The sequence below is a fragment of the Halichoerus grypus genome, chromosome 5 (assembly GCF_964656455.1).
Source record: "Halichoerus grypus chromosome 5, mHalGry1.hap1.1, whole genome shotgun sequence".
Classification (NCBI taxonomy): domain Eukaryota; kingdom Metazoa; phylum Chordata; class Mammalia; order Carnivora; family Phocidae; genus Halichoerus; species Halichoerus grypus.
In genome coordinates this window covers 113,796,286-113,817,492 of record NC_135716.1, presented here as the reverse complement: position 1 = coordinate 113,817,492, position 21,207 = coordinate 113,796,286, and the positions used below count along the sequence as shown (strand labels likewise).

Sequence of the window (21,207 nt, the reverse complement as noted above, 5' to 3'; positions counted from 1 at the left end):
CATAAATAAGAAATTTTGCTGAGTCACAGCTGTCCTTCTGCATTTTCAGAAAAAAGAATGAGAATTAGTGGAGCCATGCGGACGCGAGATCTCTGTACCTCACAGAGCTGACTTCTAGGAAGGGGTGGTGCATTTTCAACATGGGGTTCGGAGGGGTGTTATGGCACATTAGCACCATGAGCACTGACGACTGAATATGGCTTTGTTCTTAGGCTCTGCAGTTACATCCTCCACAGGTATTCTAATGGTTGTCCTGCAGGAAAACGTCTGAGTAGAGTTGCAGAAGACAATTAAAGGACATGCAGTAGGACCTCTTCTTTGTTACTTTGTGCTTTAAAAATTAAATAAAGTCAAGTAAACATCTTTCTTTCTCCTCTTCAGTTTCCTGAAGCAAAAAACAACAAAGAAATTAAGCGGTTTGGAAAAAAAAATTCCTTTGTTTTACATTAATTACTGAACTGAAATCACAAAATTATGACCTTTCTTCCCTTAATAATTTGTATCGGTGGGAATACTTAGGTCGTAAAACAACTTTGGGGAGAATGGTGTACTATGTAAACAGGACATCTACTACCTTCTGTAAGCGCATCATTCATTCCTAGGGCCAGGGCACATATTTTGTCAAAATAACTAGAGCCTAACCTACCTCTCCCAGGCAGGTTTGGAGTAGGAGAGGGAGTGGAGGAAGAAGGGGGGGGTGCCTCCAGAGTCAGTAATTTTGCCCACTGATCCCAGCCAGGGCAAGTTAATCCCTGGAAAAAAATGGTACAGACCTCTTCCCAGCTATAGTCCTCTTATCCTCCTACTCCATCCTGCCCTTGTCTCCATACCTCTTTTTAGAGTTCCCGAAAGGATGTGGTTGGAGGGGAGGAAATTGTAGAGAAGTGAGTGGAAAACAGCGATTCAACACTCAGCATGAGGTGTGGGTCAGAAAGCTCCTTGGGTTAACCTTACCCATTTTCTAGTCTTATTGCTTCCACTTGTTAGTTAAGTGACCTTGGAGAAGTACCCCCCTTGTCCTCATCTGAAAAGTCAAAGGTTGGGATTAGAGCTAGATGATCTTTGAATGCCTTTTAAGACCCGACAACTGGGACTCTCTTTTGTAATTCTTTGGTACAGCTTGCACTTGCTTCATCCAAGACAATGCAAAGCAGTGTGTGCTTTTTGTAGGGGTCTGTTGAAAAATATCCAGGCACCTTCCTTTTAAAACAACTCCCATTCCTACACTCATAGCGTTCTTTAAAAACAGGTATGAGGACTGGTTGGTCAGAATAATGTGCTTCTAGAAATATCTGGTGGCAGGAAGGCCACCGATTGATCAAATGCACTACTTCTTTCTCCTTAAGGACTACATATTGGCCAGAGTATGACTCCATATGCTTTCCTTCTTTCCTTGCCTCCTTTGTTTTTTTTTTTTTAACAGGCTTTAATACACATTCTTTTTCTTTCTTTTTTTTTAAGATTTTATTTATTTGAGAGAGAGAGAGAGTGAGAGATCACAAGCATGGGGGAGGGGTAGAGGGAGAAACAGATTCCCCGCTGAGCTGGGAGCCTGGTGCAGGACTCCATCCCGGGGTCCTGGGATCGTGACCTGAGCCAAAGGCAGATGCTTAACTGACTGAGCCACCCAGGCGCCCGACTTATTTCTCTTGTATAAAACGGTGGCGGCCACAGCTGGAGCCAGGGTCCTCTGCCCAAGATGGGCAGTGAATTCCTGATAGGGAGACTTAGTGAACTGTCTCTTTCCAGAGGTCGGGATGAGATAGCTGTAGGTCTTGGAAATGGCATCAAAAGTGGCCTTGGCAAAGTTGCCCAGGGTGGCAGTTCAGCCCCTGGCCGAGGTGTAGCACTGGTCACTACTGGCCATCATCAGAAGCCCCTTGGTCACAGGGCCTGAGACAACCCCCCAGGGGCAGGGATGAGGCGCACCAGCACAGAGCCACAGCAGCGGGTCACTTTGGGTGGGACAGTGTGGTGCTTGCCAACCGTATTCCCCCAGTAGCCTCGCTGCACAGGGATGATGGAAAGCTTGGCCAGGAGGATGACCCCACGGATGGCAGTGGCCACCTGCCTGGAGCACTAACACCCTGAGGTATCCATTGTGATCTCCAGTGGCAACAAATGTCTTGAACCCGGTCTACTGACCAGCACAGGGCTGCTTTTGCACAGGCATCCTCTTCAAAACCTCATCCTCAAGGGATGCCCCCAGGAAAAAAGTCAGTGACCTCAGATTCCTTGATGGGGAAGAAGAGGAGACGGATCTCCTCCAGGCACTTGATCTTCATGTCCTTGAGCAGGTGGCCCCGCTAGGTGACAGGGATCCACTCCTTGTCCTCAGTCTTGCCTCCGCCAGCTCTGCAGTCCTGGCCTCGGCCCTGCCAGGGGCCCCCACTATGGTGGAGACCTCAGCCGGGATGCTGCTGCCACCCATTCCAGGTTCCCAAGTCCCTCCAGGGCCCTCCCCCAGCACCAGTGTCATACATTTGGTGTTTTCTCGGAGAAGAAGCTACTTTCCTTTCTTTAAGCCTGATCCCAGCTAGTTCACTCTTCATCAGGACTGCGGATGAAACTATACTAAAGGTGAAGTAAGCTTCTCTTTCAAGACAGGAGAGTGAGGCTATGTGCACTTGCCTCCCTGCTAAGATTCCCCTGGATTAAAAATAAACAAGTAGGAAAAAAAGTGTGTGAGGGGAAAGGGTAGAAGCCAATGGAGTGGAGATTAAAAAAAAAAATGTCTGAAAGATAGAAAGGTAAAAGGGGAAGATTATGGTTGGATTAGGCAGAAAGTACCACAGGCTAGAATATACAAGATAAAATGGCAATTAGAAACTTGAGAAAAAGCAAATTCTGAACAATGAAGTCATAGGCCACACATGAAGCAAACTACATCCAGGCATGAATACAAGCAGTTAACAGAGTGGAAGAAAAGGCAATCCATTTGACCTTGATGCTAGAAATAGCCTAATTTGAGAGACCCAGGGGTTATAACACTGGGTTCATGGAAAATGTCATCCTAGCATATTAATATTAAACAATGTTCATATCGATCATAAAATACATGCAGCATATTGGCTTGTTTCCATTATTTTATATTTTAATAAATGTATTTTTAAACAGTTTTAGACTCACAGAAAAATGTAAAGATAATAGAGAGTTCCCCTATTATTAGCATCTTATGTAAGTATTATCCATTTGTTATAATGAATGAATGTTGATACATTATCATTAACTAAAGTTCATGTTTTATCAGATTTCCTTACTTTTTTCCTAAAGTCTTCTATTCCAATTACATTTAGTCATCCTGTCTCCCTAGGCTCCACTTGACTATAATAGTTTTTCAGGCTCTCCTTGTTTCTGATGACCTTGATAGGCTTGAGGAGTACTGGTCACGTATTTTGTAGAATGTCCCTCATTGGGGATTTGTCTAATGTTTTCCTTATGATTAGATTAGGGTTATGGGTTTTGCAGGGAACACCACAAAGATCGGCCATTTTTGTCACATCAAACCAAGGGTACATACTATCAACATGACTTATCGACTTATCACTCTTACTGACCTTGATAACCTGGTTGAGGTAGTGTTTGCCAGGTATCTCCAATGTAAAGTTACCCGCTCCCCCATCACACTGTACTCTTTGGAAGAAAGTAGATAGGCTTTTAACTTCTTTTTCTTTTTTTTAAAGATTTTATTTATTTATTTGTCAGAGAGAGAGAGAGAGCACAAGCAGGGGGAATGGCAGGCAGAGGGAGAAGCAGGCTCCCCGCTGAGCAGGGAGCCCGACGTGGGGCTTGATCCCAGGACTCTGGGATCATGACCTGAGCTGAAGTCAGACGCTTAACCGACTGAGCCACCCAGGCGCCCCCAGGCTTTTAACTTCTAAAGTCAACCTGCAGACAAAGTAGAAAAGAATATTTTGTGGTTGCAGTACAGAATGTAAATATTGATAACTTTGTTGGTGGTAAAGTGGTGCTGACAACAATGAAAGGCAGAGGAAAAGTGGAGCAATGGGAAGAGGGGGGCAATACCTTCATTTTATAGAAGAGGAAACGCACAGATACTTTATTAAAAGAAATAGAAATTAGAGTCCTTATTTGAAAACATAAAAGTTTAGTTCTAATAGAAGAAATAAAAAGCTACCATTGCTATTGAAATTTGGAAGACAAGGATAGTATGAGATACATGCTTATTTTCAAACTGTGGAATCAATTGATATTCACTAAAGTTGGTAATCTAAGAAGAGAGATAATAGAGTGCAGTGGAAGGAAACGCCAAATGATCTCACCCTGGATGAAACCAGAGTTTTCACCTGTAGAGGGGACCGGAGCTAAGCAAGGAGAAGAGGAAAGGCTGTTGCTTTGCACTGGAAGTTCTTTTATACTATTGCATTTGCTACCATGTGCACAAATTGTTTGCTTTAAAACCAGAGATGATGTGTAGGGTGGTGCCAGGACTCGTACTAGACCACCTAATATGACCCCTTTTGCTAACCCACCTTCGGTGATCCAAACCAACCAGCCATTCACACAAACCACGCTACCACGTGGTGTTTTGTTGAGGCAGGAACGTTACTTCTGAGAAAGTAAAAGGGTAATCTTAGGTCTTTGATTTGTAGGAAAGGCATTACAAAAAAAAAAACAAAAAACAAAAACCCTCCTTTTGTTTCCCTTGAAATAAGGATTAGGAAGATTTCAGTTGCAAAAGGGAAATTGCCTGAAAGATGCATCAACTCTTTCTTGTTGAAAAGTATTGGCAATCAGAGGAAATCCTCTGTGTGTTTCCTGTGTTTAGCATTTATACAACATGTTTCAGTTTAAAAGCCCTTTACTGTCATTAGTTAATTACCTCCCAAGGGCTGCAGGGTAGTTACAGGGAATACTGGAACCAAGCCAGGTTTTAGAGCTGTAAGATGTACAAGTGTCTCTACCAGCCCCATTTCAGATGTAGTTGTTACACCATTTCCCACACATGGATCAATTGGTTAATGTGTGGTTACTCAATCTCTAAAGTTCCTTTTCTAAACTTGACATCTTCTCAATAAGTACAAGTTACTGAACCAGAAGTGAACTTATCCCAATAGCATCTCTTGTAAGTGTCTTGAAAATCAACAGTGGTAGTGGTTTTAAGTCTATCTTTAAATAAGAATCTCCAAAGTGAAGCCTAAATACTGGCACTTATTAATAGTGCCCTGGATGATTCTAGAGTAGAGCCAGGCTTGAGAACCACTGACTTAAATGGCCAATCAAAGCGCCTTCCCTTATCCCCAACAATAATTATATCTACAAAGAAAATGAAATACAACATTTGGCTAAGGAGAACTATGGTTAATAGATGTTACATCTTGTTTTGTATCAGATATATATTTTACATTATAAAAATGCTAAAGGGGTGCCCGGGTGACTCAGTTGGTAAGTGTCCAACTCTTGGTTTTGGCTCAGGTTGTGATCTCAGGGTCGTGAGATCAAGCCCTGCATTGGGCTCTGTGCTCAGTGCAGTCTGCTTAGAAGTCTCTCTTTCTCCCTCTCCCTCTGCCCCTCCTCACCCAAATAAATAAACAAATCTTTAAAAAAAAAGTGCTAAAGAAATTTGGAGAATATAGAAGAGTAAGTATGTATGCCTCTGAGTATGTAAACAGTTATCACAAAAAGAATCACTGTTCATGTTTCACAATTTTTCTTTCCATTTTATCTCTATGCTTTGTCTTTTAAAAAATTACTGGCATTGCTGTTATCAGATTCCATAAACAATTTTGTATCTTGTTTTTCAAGTTTACCATTATAGTAAACATTTCCCACTGTTCTGTGTTTTAAAAGATCATCTCTAAAAACAAATCTACTGAAATGAGGCAAACAGGGAAATTTATATCCACAATTGACCCAAAATAGAAATTCAGGTACTTTCAGAGAAGAGGTCCCCAGGAATATTCTCTACCCCATGTGCATTTAGAACACTTCAGACCAGCAGGAACTAGATTGAAAGACACATGCTCCATTTCTGTAGTCAAACCTTGACTATATTTGGTGTGTGGTGCCCTCTACTGGGTGTCCTAGGACTGTGCCCTCTTTCTGTTTGTAAACTATATGTGTTGGCAAGGACCCCAAAGAAGGGGGTTAGATCGCATGTGTACATGTCTGAATTTTGTTTGTATTTGTTGTTTGTATTTTTATTTACATCTGTTTCCCTAATATAGAATTGAAGCTATTTAAATACAGGAGCTGACTGTGGGTCTGTTTCTTTCTTATTCATCCAGCAACATTTTAGAGTCTACCATGTGCCAGGTACGGTGCTACCAGGCTGGGGACACAAAGATGAGATCTTCACCTTCAAGTGGCTCATTAGCTAGTGGGAGTGTCACAGCCAGGTGGGATAACCTACTCACTAAGTCCTGGACAGTACAACGGGAGAACTTGATTCCATGTAGACGCTTGTTCTCCTCTCTCTAGGAAAATCATCCTCTTCAATTAACCATGCAGAGACACGTGTAGCAGAGCCAGGAAGAAAGGGGACACCTTCCTAGCAGGGCAGATCTACCAAATCAATTCTGGCAATCAGTGGGGTTGACAGATGTCATAGCTTGTTCTCAATTTATTTAGAAAATTAAAATTTATGGTGGACTAAACACATTAAGAAGATAAAATGAGTGACAATAATTCAGAGGTTTAATTGAGCTCCTAGAAGGGAATAAACATCATTTTCTAGAATGTATACTTTATATAATACATACCTAAGGAAGGAAGGTAACTCTTACATTTTGCAGGGTTTTTTTAAATAGAGGGAGGGAAAGAGAGAGGTGGGGGAAGGAGCAGAGGAAGAGGGAGAGAGAGAATCTTAAGCAGGCTCCACACCCAGAGTGGAGCCCAACATGGGGCTGGATCTCATGACCCTGAGATCATGACCTGAGCCAAAATCAAGAGTGGGTCACTTAACTGACTGAGCCACCCAGTCACCCCATACATTTTGAAAGCACTTTTGCATTTGGAATTTTACTTTGCTTTTTGGGGGAAGGAAATGCATGTGAAACTGAGTTCTTCTAATCTGAGGAAGGCCTAAAGCACAGGACAAAGTGGGGGAATCTCTAAAGCATTCATGATCACTTCCTTACTACATACTCTCTTTACATTATGTACAATTATGCAAGATGATCTGTAGATTGGCAAAATCTCTCTTTTTTTAACCTGAGCACCTTGATGATGACATTGGGTCTACAAGGTTGGCTCCATATGGCACTAGACCTAAGCATGACTATATAATATTTGTCACGAATATGGAACCAGCAATTGTTCGTTGTGCAGTCTTAGACAAGTAACTTAATTTTTCTCTTTAATTTCCCTCATTTGGAAAGGATATAACCTAGCTCATTGTAAGGAGGAGAACTAAGGCATGTAAAAACATCCATCAAAATACTTGGCACACAATAGCTGCTCAGCAGAGTGTGATTGAGATGCATTGTGGGCTCTGGAGCCAGGCTGCTTGGGTTTGAATCTTGGCTCTACTCTCTTTTTCAGTGGTGTGACCTTGGGCAAGTAACTTTGCCTTTCTGGGCCTCAGTTTACTTATCGGTAAAGTGGGGGCAACAGTACTACCTAATATCATAGTCATCTTAGGCAGATAAAATGAGTTAATACATATAAAGGGCTTTGGACCATTTATTAATATATAGGGCTTACTAGAATTTAATTATTATTTTATTTTATTTTAAAGATTTTATTTATTTATTTGACAGAAAGAGACACAGCGAGAGAGGGAACACAAGCAGAGGGAGTGGGAGAGGGAGAAGCAGGCTTCCTGCGGAGCAGGGACCCCGGATGCGGGGCTCGATCCCAGGACCCTGGGACCATGACCCAGGCCGAAGGTAGACGCTTAACGACTGAGCCACCCAGGTGCCCCTAAAAGTTAATTATTATTTTAATTGCTATTCCTTTTAGCTTTGAGAGACACCTGCATCTTTTTGAAGTTGCATATTAAAGTCAGAGACAGACATCTTCTCCTATGCATAAAACACATCCATTCGGTGCTATCAACACCAACTGTTTTCAGCAGCTTTCTATTGTTATGGTTCTGTAACCAGCTCTCCTTTGGTAAGTCCTCAGAGCCCACAGTAAGAATTACTTTGTTTATGTTAAGTTTGGCTGCTTTGCTTTATGACAGTCCTTTTTAGTTCTTGACCTCCCTAAGTATTTATGAATTCCCTAAAGAACATGGGGAGGAAGAAAGAGTTATTTGGAGCAAATTAGGAAAGCATTGTGAAATTAGGACTCCCCTTTGTAAACCTCCTGTCACTTACTCTCCAAAATAATCATAGGCTGCTGTGGTTTTTTGCAGATGATGCTCTGGACATTTAGTTTCAGTCTCATTAGGTCTTTTCTTCAGTGGTGATGTGCTACCTACAGGCCACATAAATAGGGTACAAAGAAGGGTCTCCAAAGAGTCTGAACAAAGAGGTAGACAAGGCTATAACTAACTAACTCACTACAACCAAGAATCCAACTGTGCTAACCGCTATTAAGGTGACATAGAGGGAAGGGTCTTCTAACTAAGAGCTTAGGGAGAGGTTTAAAAAGAGGCCACAAGATTATTGAACCTTGAAGAATGGCAAGAAGGAGAAGGAATGCAATAGAAGCAGAGAGAACAAGGTGAGCAGGGGCTTGTAAAAACGCATGGCTTGTCTGGGGAGCAGCAGATGGTCCCATGTTGTTGGAGTAGGAGGTATGTAGGTGGGGGCTTAGGAGACGAGGAACAGGGGCCCCTGGTTCTTCAGGGGGTCCACTCACCCAGCTCTTCTCAGGTTCTGGGGAAGGGGATGATGGGGCTTCTCTGACAGCTCCCTCAGGATCGGGTCTTAGGTGTAGCCCCCCCATTTCCTCCTTCTCCCTGCAGGCTTCTCTTGGCCTCAGCCCATATATCCCTTTAACCTCTGCACTTAGAAAGCCATATTCTTCTCTCTTTTCCAATAGGCTTTGCTGGTGTGGTGTTGACTAACCTGCTGCCTATTGCGAAATGAATGGAGGATGGAATGGCCTAAGACTTTGTACAAAACACTGGCCCCTCGGGATAAAAATCTAAGCCTAAGCAAGTGGGAACAGGCCCAGGAGCATGGCTAGTTTCTGGGGAATAGGAAAGAGATGACAATGAAGGAAGAAAATGATGTTTGGCACATAGCTGTGCTCAATCAATATTCGTTTGATACAGGAATTAAGGGATGACTTGATGGACTGTCAGGTATTGCAAGGTGTCTCAGGTCTTGTGGGGTAACTCAGGTATTGCCCCCTCCGTCAGAAACTTCATATTTGGGAAAGAGGAAGGAAGGGGAGAAGATATCTGTGTATTCTGGCTCTCCATGCATTTGTGCTGAGGCCAGATTTCTTCTGGAGTTAGGAGTTCCTTGACTGGTAGTTTTCTCTTTCAGGAGAGAAAGAAGTGTGTGTGTGTGTACGCATGCATGTGCGCACACATGCACATAATACAGAAATACAAATAGTGACCCAATTATTTATTTCCTTACACTCATGACAAGACCTGACTACCACAGGCTACAAACCATTCCTTTGCCAAGATGCCAAGAAAAAAGTTAAAAACGTCAAGAGAGCTCAGTTTGATTTGGTAAACTTAATGTGCTCAGCACTTAGGATACAAAGAAGACTTGGTTCTAATCTCAAAGGGCTTTCAATATGGGTAGACATAAAGCCAAACAGAGTATTTAATGCAAGGGAGACAGTGCTCTAACAGAGGTTAGCTCAGGGCCTTGCTGCTGCAAGTATGCTTTGACCAGCTGCCGCAGCTTCTCCCGGAAAACCTGTGAGAAACGCAGACTCTCTGCCTCCAACCCAGACTGACTGAATGTGAATCTGGGCTTTAATGAGATTGCTAGGTGAATCATATGCACATTAATATTTGAGAAGTACTGGCCTAGGCTGCGGGGATGGCATGTGGGAGTGTTTCTTAAGGAATTAAATCCTGAGCTATGTTTTGAGAATGAGTAGGATTCACCGGGTGGTTTAAGAAGCAGACAGAACAGCGTAAGTAAAAGTTTAGTGGCATGAAGAAGCGTAGGGATGTTTGGGGACTTAAAATTGCTCACCAAAAGGGAGAGAGCACGGGAGAGGAGGGAGAAACGGAGGAAGATGGCAGGTTAGGCAGTGGCCAGATCCTGCTGCACATGCTCTAGGTTACGGAGCTTTGCCCTGACCTAATCCATAATAGAGACCCATGATGACATGTTCAGATTCGTGTTTAGAACACTGCAGCCCTGAGAAGCCTGAGAAGGTCAAGGTCAAAGGGCAGAGAAATTATTTAGGAAGCTACAGCAATAGTGTGGGAGAAAGAGAATGAGAGTAATGCAGTGGGAATGGAGAAAAGGGAACAAGTTTAAGACGTTTTAAGAGGTAATAAGCCGATGAAAGACTTCAGTGTGGACGGGGGAGGGAGGAGAAGCCTGTGTCTTGACTAGATGAATCGTGCAGGCTTCCGGCTAGGATTAGTGGGTGGTTGCTCATGACACCACTAAAAGAGATGAAAGAATAAGGATGAGCAGGTTTGAGGAAGGAAATTATGAGTTCAGTTTTCAACATGTTCAGCTCAGGTGAATAGAAAACATGTATAGGAGGGGGGGAAAAAAAGAAGAAAACAAGAGTGGAGAACTGGGTGAATCAATAGGGGTGGAGAAGGAAAGCGATGAGGAAGAAACAATGCCCTGTCAAGGTTTGGGGCTACAATAATACATATGGTGTATCCGTGAATTTTTCCTCTAGTCCTATCTCCACAGGCTGCCGTCTTGGAACTTGGTTCCAGCAACTGAGCAGACCCCAGAGAAGAGAAAATGGTTTTGATTCATGGTTTCCTATCCTGTGATGAACTCATTGTTGACACTATTTGCTCTACTAAAATAATAATAATAATAATAACCTGGAGTTAAGCTGCTGCAGGGTCAGAACGAACAATTGTCTTTTTCCATATTGCCTTGTGGGGTGAATAATTTTGCCCACTTCCCCAACACTACTTCCCAAGTGGCAAGACGACAATACCAATATGTGTGGGGGTTTGCGTATGGTCGTTCTTCAAGTTCTGGACGACTTCTGCCACAAATCTTCTCCGTCTTTGAACTTTTACAGCCCCTTTATTTTGCACCTTAAAATTCAGAAATTGGTAATAGCTTGTCTTGGATCATTCCCATAATTATTTCCTATTCAGCAATCTGTTCTCCGCGGCTCACACAGTTGTAAAAATCGTCCGGGACTTCTGCGTCTCCACAGCAAAACAGTCCACAAGTACTTTTAACATTTTCTGTACAGTCGTCACCAGCCAATAAAAAGCAAAAGGTCGGCACGTGGTTTATTAGTTTGGGCAGGAGGAAGGTATTCCAACCCGATCCTTTCGCTTTTGCCAGGATCAAACATGGCGGGCCTCAGCCAGAATTTCCCGAACACCCAGTTCGCTTTCCCGTGACCCTAGTCAGTCTTTGGCGCTCCTTTTTCCACCTTCCTTCCTCCTCTGCGGCTCCAAGAGGGTCAGCACCCCGGAGCGTGACAGCGGACCTGCTTCCCGCCCCCACCCGAGGGCCCGCCCACCAGCCGGCGTCAACCAATCGCAGGCCGCGCTGCGCCGGCTGGCAGCGCCGGCCGGCCCCGCCCCTCAGCCTCACTGTGGCCTGCGGCTGCCGGGCCGGTAGCGCCGCTTTCGGTCGCGCGGACTGGTGGTGTGGAACCGCGGGTCCCGGGTGTTCGCCGCCGGCCACAGCTCATCCCAGCGCCGCCGAGCCTGTGAGCCCCGAACCTCCGCCATGGACTTCGAGGACGGTAAGCAGAGCCTTTGGCTGGTCGCCGCGGCGGGCGGGAGGCAGGGTGGCCGCCCCGGGGGTCTGTTTACGGTCTCAAGATGGCCGTGTGGGCTTTGTTCTGCGGGCCCGGAGGCCGCCCGCCCGCCGCGGGCCCAGTGCCCGGAATCGGCCTGTGTGGGGACCCGCGGCGCCCTGTCGCGCCCGTCCGGCGCCCGCTGCCGCCGGGGACCTGGGAGTTCCGTGCCGGCCTCGGTGCGGGGAAGGGCGCGCCCAGAGCACCACGGCCTCCGGACTCGGGCCCCGGACTCGCGCTCCAGACTCGCCCCGGCCGCCGTGCGTGGAAATTGCCCCGACGCCTCCAACTCCCCGGGGTCGGGCAGAGGGGCGAGTGGGGCCTCCCCTGCCTCGTCTCGCATTCGCCCCACAGGGCGGCGACCCAGCTCGTCCGTTTAGTAAATCCTCCACCAGGTTGCTTCTTACCAGACCAATTTTCAGAGGCTCGTTCACAGTGGATGTTTCTTGTCTTAGTTTAAGCTGAGTTTAAAGGGCGTCTGTAAGTGACAAGTATAGGTAGATATCTGTACAGAATGGAAACTAAGATATTACCGGCTAGCAAACTGGGATGTTTATCCACCAAAATGACCTGGTCGTTAATCCCTAATTTGAAATACTTCTGTGAACCAAAGCATTTTTCCTCTGGATTGTGTATGGATGGGACTTAAGTTAGTCAGAATTCTGGCACAGCATCACATGCCCTTCAAATTCAGGTCTGTGCACAGCCGCTTGAGTTGGACTTACCGTTTAAATAAACTATTTCAGCAATACCTTTCAGTCGACTCTCACACTAGTTCTTTAAACCATTTTCACGGGCTCACAAAATAAAATTAATTTCATCTTCACCTTGTCTTCAAATCTTGCCTAACTTTTATAGGAATTGGTGTCAAGATAAAATGCGTCGGTAATGACAGCATTAGGGAGAGGTGAAGAAGGGTTTGAGTGATTAAACTGGACTTAATCCTGAGTAGCCAGACGTTTCTAATAAAACAGATTCACTAACTAGTTGTAAGTCCGAAACCCAACCAAAACCTGGTTTTCTTTAACATTGCATGTAGTGTGAGCCCAGCGTGTGAGTCTGACTGGATGATCTTTTGATCTTTGATTTGATTTCATGCCACAAAGAATTAAAGCTGCCAAATCTAAGTATGTGAAAGGGTACTAGAATAACCCTTTTGTGGATCCTTTTAAATTATTTTGAAATAGGGAGTTCAGCTCTTAAGACTAGCACACTGATGTTTTTGTTTGTTTTGGTTGGACTTTGACTCATTTTGATATAGATACCTTTTAAACTATGAATATTTGAAGTGCCAAAGCTAGGAATGAAACTTAAAAAAAATATATTGTATTTTCATGCCCAAGTTTGATGACAGTATCAACACCCATGGTACAGCGGGAGCTCCCTGGGTGGGGGGAGGGAACAATGGGAGTGGTGTCTCTGCCCCCGCCCCCCGCCCCCGCAGGAGAATCCATTTTCTGTAGAGACTTGAGAAACAATAATAAAACCTAGTATGTTTGCTTTTATTGTCACCATGTGCCTACAATTCCAAACAGTGTCAGTAATAAAATTATAAACAGTGTCAGTGAGAAAATACTCCCCCCCTCTCTTGCTTCCTCTTAGCCTATACTGCTGTATTTGGGAGTGGAATTTGACTGACAATATGTCTGAATCTAATCCTATGTAGTGTAGCTGGATTCTCTTGTATCCGAGTGACCACTATATTAACTTCCTTTCTTTTACTATTTATTAGTAAAATTAATTAAAGGATCTAACGATTGCCAAGTCAGTTTTGACGGAAATTGCCAGTATGGTTTTTGGTGATGCCATTTCCTGGATAGATATAGCACAGGCATACACATGCATATGTGCATATGCATTCTCCAATAAAATCTTGAAAACCTTAGAGAGCAAATAGGTAAAAGAACTATATTAACTTTGAAAAAATTATATGTTACATAGAATCAATTCTCAGATGGCCCTTTTTGCAATATTTGATACATAATTTAATCTGTCTGCTTTCCCTTTGTTACCCTGTATAAATCAGTACTGGATTCCTCGTTTGGCAATTATATATCAGGTGTTATAAGCTAATTTTTACATTATCATAATTTGGATGATAAACCTGCCTCTTGGGGAGATAGTGAAGAGGAAGAGATCTGTGTTTTCCCATATGAAATATTTGTAATTATTTATACCCCAATTTTGCAGATAAGTGAGTTAATGGCATTTTTAAAAATTGTGTTTCATTTGAATAGATGAGTATGTAATTTCAGATTTTTGCTAATATTGTACTAATTTCTTTCTGTTAAATGTGTCTTCATAGATTACACACACTCTGCTTGCAGAAATACTTATCAGGGCTTTAATGGTGAGTATCCTCTTTCGTTTGTTCTTAAATATGTTAAGGGAAAGCATTTCAGTTTTTCTCCACATGCACATAAAGTAACAATGTAAAAAGCCAGTTCTACCTTGTTTCAGTCATTGTGTTGTCTCTTGATATATCACTGCTCTGTGTTAATGTTGTCATACTGTGTATAGTATTTGAATTAGGGAATTTGTGATCAGAAAAGTTAGGGCTATTCAGATTAGTTTGACTCTTTGTTTTATTTGAATTATGATTCCTTTAATTTATTCCAAAAGGCCTTGACTACATTCTGAGTGATGAGTTACAAGAAACTAGCTGAGTTATTTTTGCTGAATGAGAAGCTTTGGTATTGAATAATGTAGATTAAGTGGATTATTGGCTTGATTTTATATTCCTTCTAATGTAATGCATTTTGACCTTGTTTTTGAGGTCATTTGCTTTAATGTGTCGAAATGTGTTAGTATATAAAGAGCTGTCTAGAGGAGCACATGAAAAAGCCTGATTATTTATTGACTTAAGTGTGACGTTAGAGTTGTGACTACAGAGCTAGATAAAATCATAGGAGGTATGCAGAATACAATTGGATGTTGTTTTGATAGTTATTAAAGTTAAGACTCTGCCAGGCAGGATGATAACATAAAAAAGAACGTGGAACAATTCAGTGTGGTTAAAAAAAGGACCCCAGAGTGGAAGTAAATATCCTGATTGCCCGAGAAATGGAACAGAATATAATACATTCATAAAATAAAACTGAAGCAAATGTACTACTAAGTAAAGCTGTGCCATTTTATGAGAATAATTACTATCCAGTTAATTTCTTTGTATCATCTCTAAGAGTTTAGAGAAACTTTGTACTTCATATGGGCTAAAAAGGCTCAAGATATAGGAAGTGGTCAGTATATATTGAATGCTGAAGAATATAGTTGTTTGTTGTTGTTATTGTTGTTGTTGTTGTTTTTTAAGCTTTTATTTTTAAGTAATCTCTACACCCACCCTGCGGCTGGAACCTACAACCCTGAGATCAAGAGTTGCACGCTCTACCAACTGAGCTGTCCAGGCCCCCCTGAAGAATGCAGTTTTTTTTTGTTTTTGGTTTTTTTTTTTAAGAATTTATTTATTCATTTGAGAGAAAGAGAGAGAGCACAAGTTGAGGGTGAGAGTTAAAAGGAGAGAGAAAAGCACACTGCCCTCTGAGCTGGGAACCCAGTGGGTGCCGGGCTCTATCCCAGGACCTGGAGATCAGGACCCAAGTCGAAGGCAGATGCTTAACCCACTGAGCCACCCAGGTGCCAAGAATACTGAGTGACATAATAAAATTAGCAAAGGAAGTTTGATTTGTATCCACACTTAGGTAGATTGAAAACTGGAAAGTTAGGAGTGCCTGGCTGGCTCAGTCAATTGGTAGAGCATGCGACTCTTGCTCTTGGGGTTGTAGGTTCAAGCCCCATGTTTGGTGTAGAGATTACTTAAAAATAAAATCTTTAAGTAGGAGGGGAAGAATGAAGGGGGGGAAATCGGAGGGGGAGACGAACCATGAGAGAAGATGGACTCTGAAAAACAAACTGAGGGTTCTAGAGGGAAGGGGGGTGGGAGGATGGGTTAGCCTGGTGATGGGTATTAAAGAGGGCACGTTCTACATGGAGCACTGGGTGTTATGCACAAACAATGAATCATGGAACACTACATTAAAAACTAATGATGTATGTATGGTGATTAACATAATGATAAAAAAAGTAAAAAAATTTTTTTCAAAAAAAAATAAAATCTTTAAAAAAAAAAGAAAACTGGAAAATTAGCTAAAAAACCATTTCATAAATTTAGGTGTTAGGACTTAAAGACCCTGAACTTGGGAGATGACAAAATTAATTTTTTTTTAAAGATTTTATTCATTTACTTGAGAGAGAGAGCAAGTAAGAGAGAGACCACGAGTGGGGGAGAGGGGCAGAAGGAGAGGGAGGAGTAGACTCCCCACTGACCAGGGAGCCTGACTTGGGGCTAGATCCCAGGACCCCAGGACAGTGACCTGAGCCAAAGGCAGATGCTTAACCGACTGAGCCACCCAGGCACCTGACAATAATAATTTTTAAAATATTAAGAAGTTTCTAGAGAAAATTAGCAGAACTTGCAAGCTGACTAGTAGTGAGTAGAAAATTGAGAAGGATGAATAAAAATGGGTCCAAGATTTTAAACTGGAATGAGTAGGACTAAAACTTTCACCAAAGAGAGAGATTTGGAATGATAGAAGGCTTCAGTTTCTAGTAGTGTTTATCAGAGAGTTGGACTTAATGTCTAAATGTAGGACTTTGAAATGCAGAATCATACCAGGCCAGAAGTTTGTTTTCTTAATGTACAGTCATCATGCTATACATTATATCCCCATGACTTATTTTTTTATAACTGAATATTTGTACCTCTTGATTCCCTTTGCCCACCTCTACCCTCTCCTCTAGTAACCACCAATCTGTTCTCTGTATCAATAAGCTGTGTGTTGTTGTTTTTTTTTTTTTTTTTGGTTTGTTTAGATTCCATATACATGTGAAACCATACAGTATTTGTTTTTCTTTGTAACTTATTTCACTTAGCATAGTGCCCTCAGGGTCCATCAGTGTTGTTGCAAATGGTAAGATTCCATTCCTTTTTATGGCTGAGTCCTATTCCATTGTATATCTATACCCCATCTTCTTTATCTATTCATTCTTCAGTGGGCACTTAGGTTGTTTCCATATCTTAATTATTGTAAATAAAGCTGTAGTGAACGTGGGGATGCATATATTTTTTTGGATTAATGTTTTACTAATGTTATGACTTTCATTTTTTTCTCTTAATGTAAGTTCCAACATTGTGATTGTTAGATTCCCCTGGAGAGCTTTTTCAAAGTATATCTGTTCAGGTCATACTCTAGTCCTCTTGAATCTTAATTTTAGACAAGTGGTCCCTAGTTGTGCATGTTATGAAAAAGTACTCTGAATGATTTTGGAATGCACTGCTGGTTAAAGATCATTATTTGACATTATTTTGAGGTCTAGGTTATCTACATTTTATAAATGAGGAGCTTAATTTCAGAGATACAATTTGACTTCATTTAACAAATATTTCTTGAGTGAATGCTGTATATCAGATACTATTCTAGGAGCTGGCAATATAGCAGCCCATATTCTTGCCCTTGGGGGGAGCGTACAATCTAGTGGGATGAAATGGAAAGTAAACAAGATAAAGAAGTAACATATATTGTATGTTAGATGGTAATAATTGCTTAGGAGAAAAACGACAGAGGGAAGGGGTGGTGGTGGTAGTAGTGGTGGTGTTGGTAGTATGTGTGTGTTTGTTGGGGAAGGACTTATTAAGGAGGTGACATTTGAGCACAGATTTGAGGAGGTGAGGATGCAAGCTATGGGGCTATCTAGAGGAAGAATGCTGTAGGCTTTAGAATATAAAAGATGTGTAGTTACCAAATGAAGCCATCAATACAATTCATTGTCAGCGTTGTATTTTTCAGTGACTGAGATGAACTAAAAGGTACTGGAAAACCTGTCAAGTTCCAAATTCCCTTCATACCATTTCTTGGAAGGAAGTTGTATTTGCATTGTTTCCATGTTTCCTTCCTGCTTCATAATAACTTCTTATATAAATAGCAGACAAAAGAGGGAGAGCATTCCAGATAGAGGGAAAGCAGGAATAAAGATAGGGTTGAGTGCATTGGGGTTCAGAGAGACTCATGAAGAATGGTTTTTTGTTTTTTGTTTTGTTTTGGGTTTTTTTTTTCTTTGTAAATAGGCTCCATGCCCAGCATGGAGCCCAACACGGGGCTTGAACTCATGATCCTGAGATCAAGACCTGGACGCTTAACTAACTGAGCCACTCAGGTTCTCCTAGACTTAAGAAGAATGTTTTGACTAGAGCAGATGATTTTTGCTGAACAGTCTTTTTTTTTTTTTCTTTTTAAATATTTTATTTACTTACTTGACCGAGAGAGATAGCGAGAGCAGGAACACAAGCAGGGGGAGTGGGAGAGGGAGAAGCAGATCCCCCGCCGAGCAGGGAGCCTGATGCGGGCAGGGCTCCATCCCAGGACCCCAGGGATCATGACCTGAGCCGAAGGCAGATGCCCAACGACTAAGCCACCCAGGCGCCCCCGAACAGTCTTAAGACAAGGTTAGCATGGTAAGAGTTGTAGCCAGAGGCATTGAAAATCAAAGATAATTTATTTATATCTAAGAGAGAGAATAGGAAATAAAGACCTGAAAGAGTGGAGGGATTGAGAGGTACAGATACAGAGGAAGAGCGTTCCAGGCAGAGGCAGCAGCAGATGCAAAATGGGTATATACTTATTGTATTCTAGGGACAGCAAGGGGCCTGGTATACCTGGAGTGATAAGGGGGAATAGTAGATGATGAAGTTAAGAAGTGATGGGGTGAATTATATAGGGCAGGATTTCTCAACTTCAGCAGTATTGACATTTTGGACTAGATAATTCTCTGTTGTGGGGGATGTCTTGTGCATTTTAGACTGGTTAGCTGCATCCTTCGCTTTTGCACTAGATGTGAGTAGCACCTGCCCTTCAGTTTTGACAACCAAAAGTGCTTTCAGACATTGTCAAATGTCCCCTGGAGGGCAAAATTGTCCTTGGTTCAGAGCCACTGTATAGGGCCTTACAAATTATTTAAGGCTTTGGCTTTTACTTTGAGTAAGATGGGAAGCCATTGGAAGTTACTAAGCATTGAACATGATTTAAACTTAAACTTTAACAGAATTACTTTGGCTATTTTCTTCAGAATAAACAAAGGGAGCAAAAGTGGAAGCAGGAAAACCAGTTAGGAGGCTGTTGAAGTAATGTAAGTGAGAGATGCTGGTGGCCTGTAGCAGGATGCTGGAAGTATGGATATGGTGAAAAGTGGTCCTGTTCAAGACTTAGTGTCACACAACTCATTAATTATTTTGATCCTAAGTCAGTTGTTTTTTCCTATTATACTCCTCAGCTCCTTCCTTGTGATTTAATTGTAACTAGTTTTAATATTTGTTGAGCTTATTTGTATGATAGAGTGATTGAAACAATAGATTTGATTTAAAACATTAGGTCAGTTTTATTTTTGAGTGAATTAGTTTCATTTAATATTAATAGTAAAGGTATAATGTTATATTCTTACAGTTTTATTTTTAAAGTGATTTTTAAGTTCATTTGGTAACCTGGAAGAATATTGTTCATATATAAGTAGTCATCTTGTAGAATCTATATCCCTATAATCACACTGATTACATACAGTATAAAGACTTTTCCTTCTTTCCTTTTTAATTAACTGAATAATAGCGGTACTATGAATAATAAGCCAAAGTCATTGCCATGTAAAGGTGGCTCTCTTAATTTTTGTGTACTCCGCAATGCCTGGCAAAAGGTGGGTGTTCAAGAAATATTAGTAATTTATGACTCCGTAGTGAAATAAAAACACACAGAATAAAAAACAAAAGGATTTAGTATCCAAATACAGCCTCTGTGAGCTCAAAATTGAAATCGGCAGAAATAACAAAATGCAAGACTTTTTACTTTGTGTACCTAACTGAACCTAACTCTTAAGATTATTATTATTTATATTTTAAAAAGATTTTATTTATTTATTTGTTTAGAGAAAGAGCACGTGAACAGTGGGAGGGGCAAAGGGTAGGGAGAGAGAATCCCAAGCAGACTCTGTGCTGAGTGCAGAGCACAAGGTGGGGCTCAGTCTCATGATCTTGAGATCATGACCGGCGGTGAAACCAAGAGTTGGATGCTTAACCTACTGAGCCACCTGAGCTGCCCCTTAAGATTATTTTTAATATGAGGCTTAGAAGAAGGCTTTTAAGTTTGAAATTTTTATTTTAATTTCAAAATTGCCCTCTATCTGTGATGGTATGAGCATAAGTTACCAACTTTAAAGACAAATAATTGGCTCTTCTATTAGTCTAGAACTGTGTTGTCTAATATGGTCCATTATCCGCATCGAGCACTTGCAATGTAGACAGTTGAAATTGAGATATGTCGTAAATGTAAATTACATACCTCATAGAAAGTCTTAGTATGAAAAAAAAAAGTAGAAGAGCTCATTAGTACTTTTTGCATATTGATAAACTTTTTGTGCTCTGTTATGCATATTGGTACGTACAAGTTTTATAAAATTCTAAATTTCACTTGAAAGATCAAATTTTATTATTGGCAGCACGTACTGTTACTTGTTTTCCTTGAACTGACAGTTTTACTTTGTTCATTTTTGAGAAAATGTCTGCCAAATGCTCAAGTCTGACAACCTTAGTTTTTGAATGTTGGTCTGTCTTTCTAGGAAAAATAGTCTTCCTTGTAAAAGAGGCTAATTCAGTTAACCAAGCACTTGCACAATGGCTTTTCCTGGACAAAACTGTGCTACTTTGGTATGCAGCAAAATTGCTTTCTTTCTGTGTACTTTCTGTTTTACTAGAGAATATCAGAAAGAAAGTGTACTCAAAGGTGACGATTTAATAAAACTGATAATCCTGACTGCTTCATCAAGGACTTTTGTAAGTGGAGATGGCAGTGCTCTTTTATTATTTTTTACCACGTGTGTGCCGTGTGGAGGACTGCATTGGCTGCTAGTACGGCTCGGTGCCACTGCCTTGATTTGTGCTGCGGCGCTCGCAGTTTTACCTACCATGCTTTTGCATCTTCAGTGCAAATGTCACCCTGTGAAAAAGGCACATAATGTTGTAGTATTATTTATGAAAATTGTTTGATCTTGTGGATCCCTGAAAGGGTCCTGGCAACTCCCAGTGGTGAACAGGCTATTCCTTGAGAACTGTGGCTCGGGGGTATAAGAGAATTAATAAAAATCAGACCCTGACCACAAGACTAGTGTACATTTAAGATGAGGCCACAAGTCTCAGAATGTAAGGCAGAGTATCATAAGCACCATATAAGAGCTACAGACTTGTAGATAGTTAGAAGAAAGAGATGATAATCAACTGAGACAGTATCACTAAAAGTGTTCTTGAAAAGGGTTAGTATTTGAAATGGA

The 21,207-nt window shown here is 41.7% G+C and overlaps 1 protein-coding gene and 1 pseudogene across 2 annotated transcripts in view; one reads left to right on the top strand and one right to left on the bottom strand.

Annotated features, from left to right (window-relative positions):
* Positions 1 to 11,776, bottom strand: part of LOC118552282 (small ribosomal subunit protein uS5-like) — a 35,664-nt pseudogene extending 23,888 nt beyond the window's left edge.
* ZNF326 (zinc finger protein 326) overlaps positions 11,616 to 21,207 on the top strand; it is a 34,362-nt gene continuing 24,770 nt past the window's right edge. Inside the window, exons 1-2 of one of the 2 annotated variants that reach the window (XM_036118601.2) lie at positions 11,616 to 11,790; positions 14,150 to 14,194. In XM_036118601.2, the coding sequence (XP_035974494.1) occupies positions 11,775 to 11,790; positions 14,150 to 14,194 (61 nt within the window). In that variant the 5' untranslated portion in view covers positions 11,616 to 11,774. The remainder of the gene's footprint in view (positions 11,791 to 14,149; positions 14,195 to 21,207) is intronic. The other variant, XM_036118603.2, reaches the window with a different exon arrangement.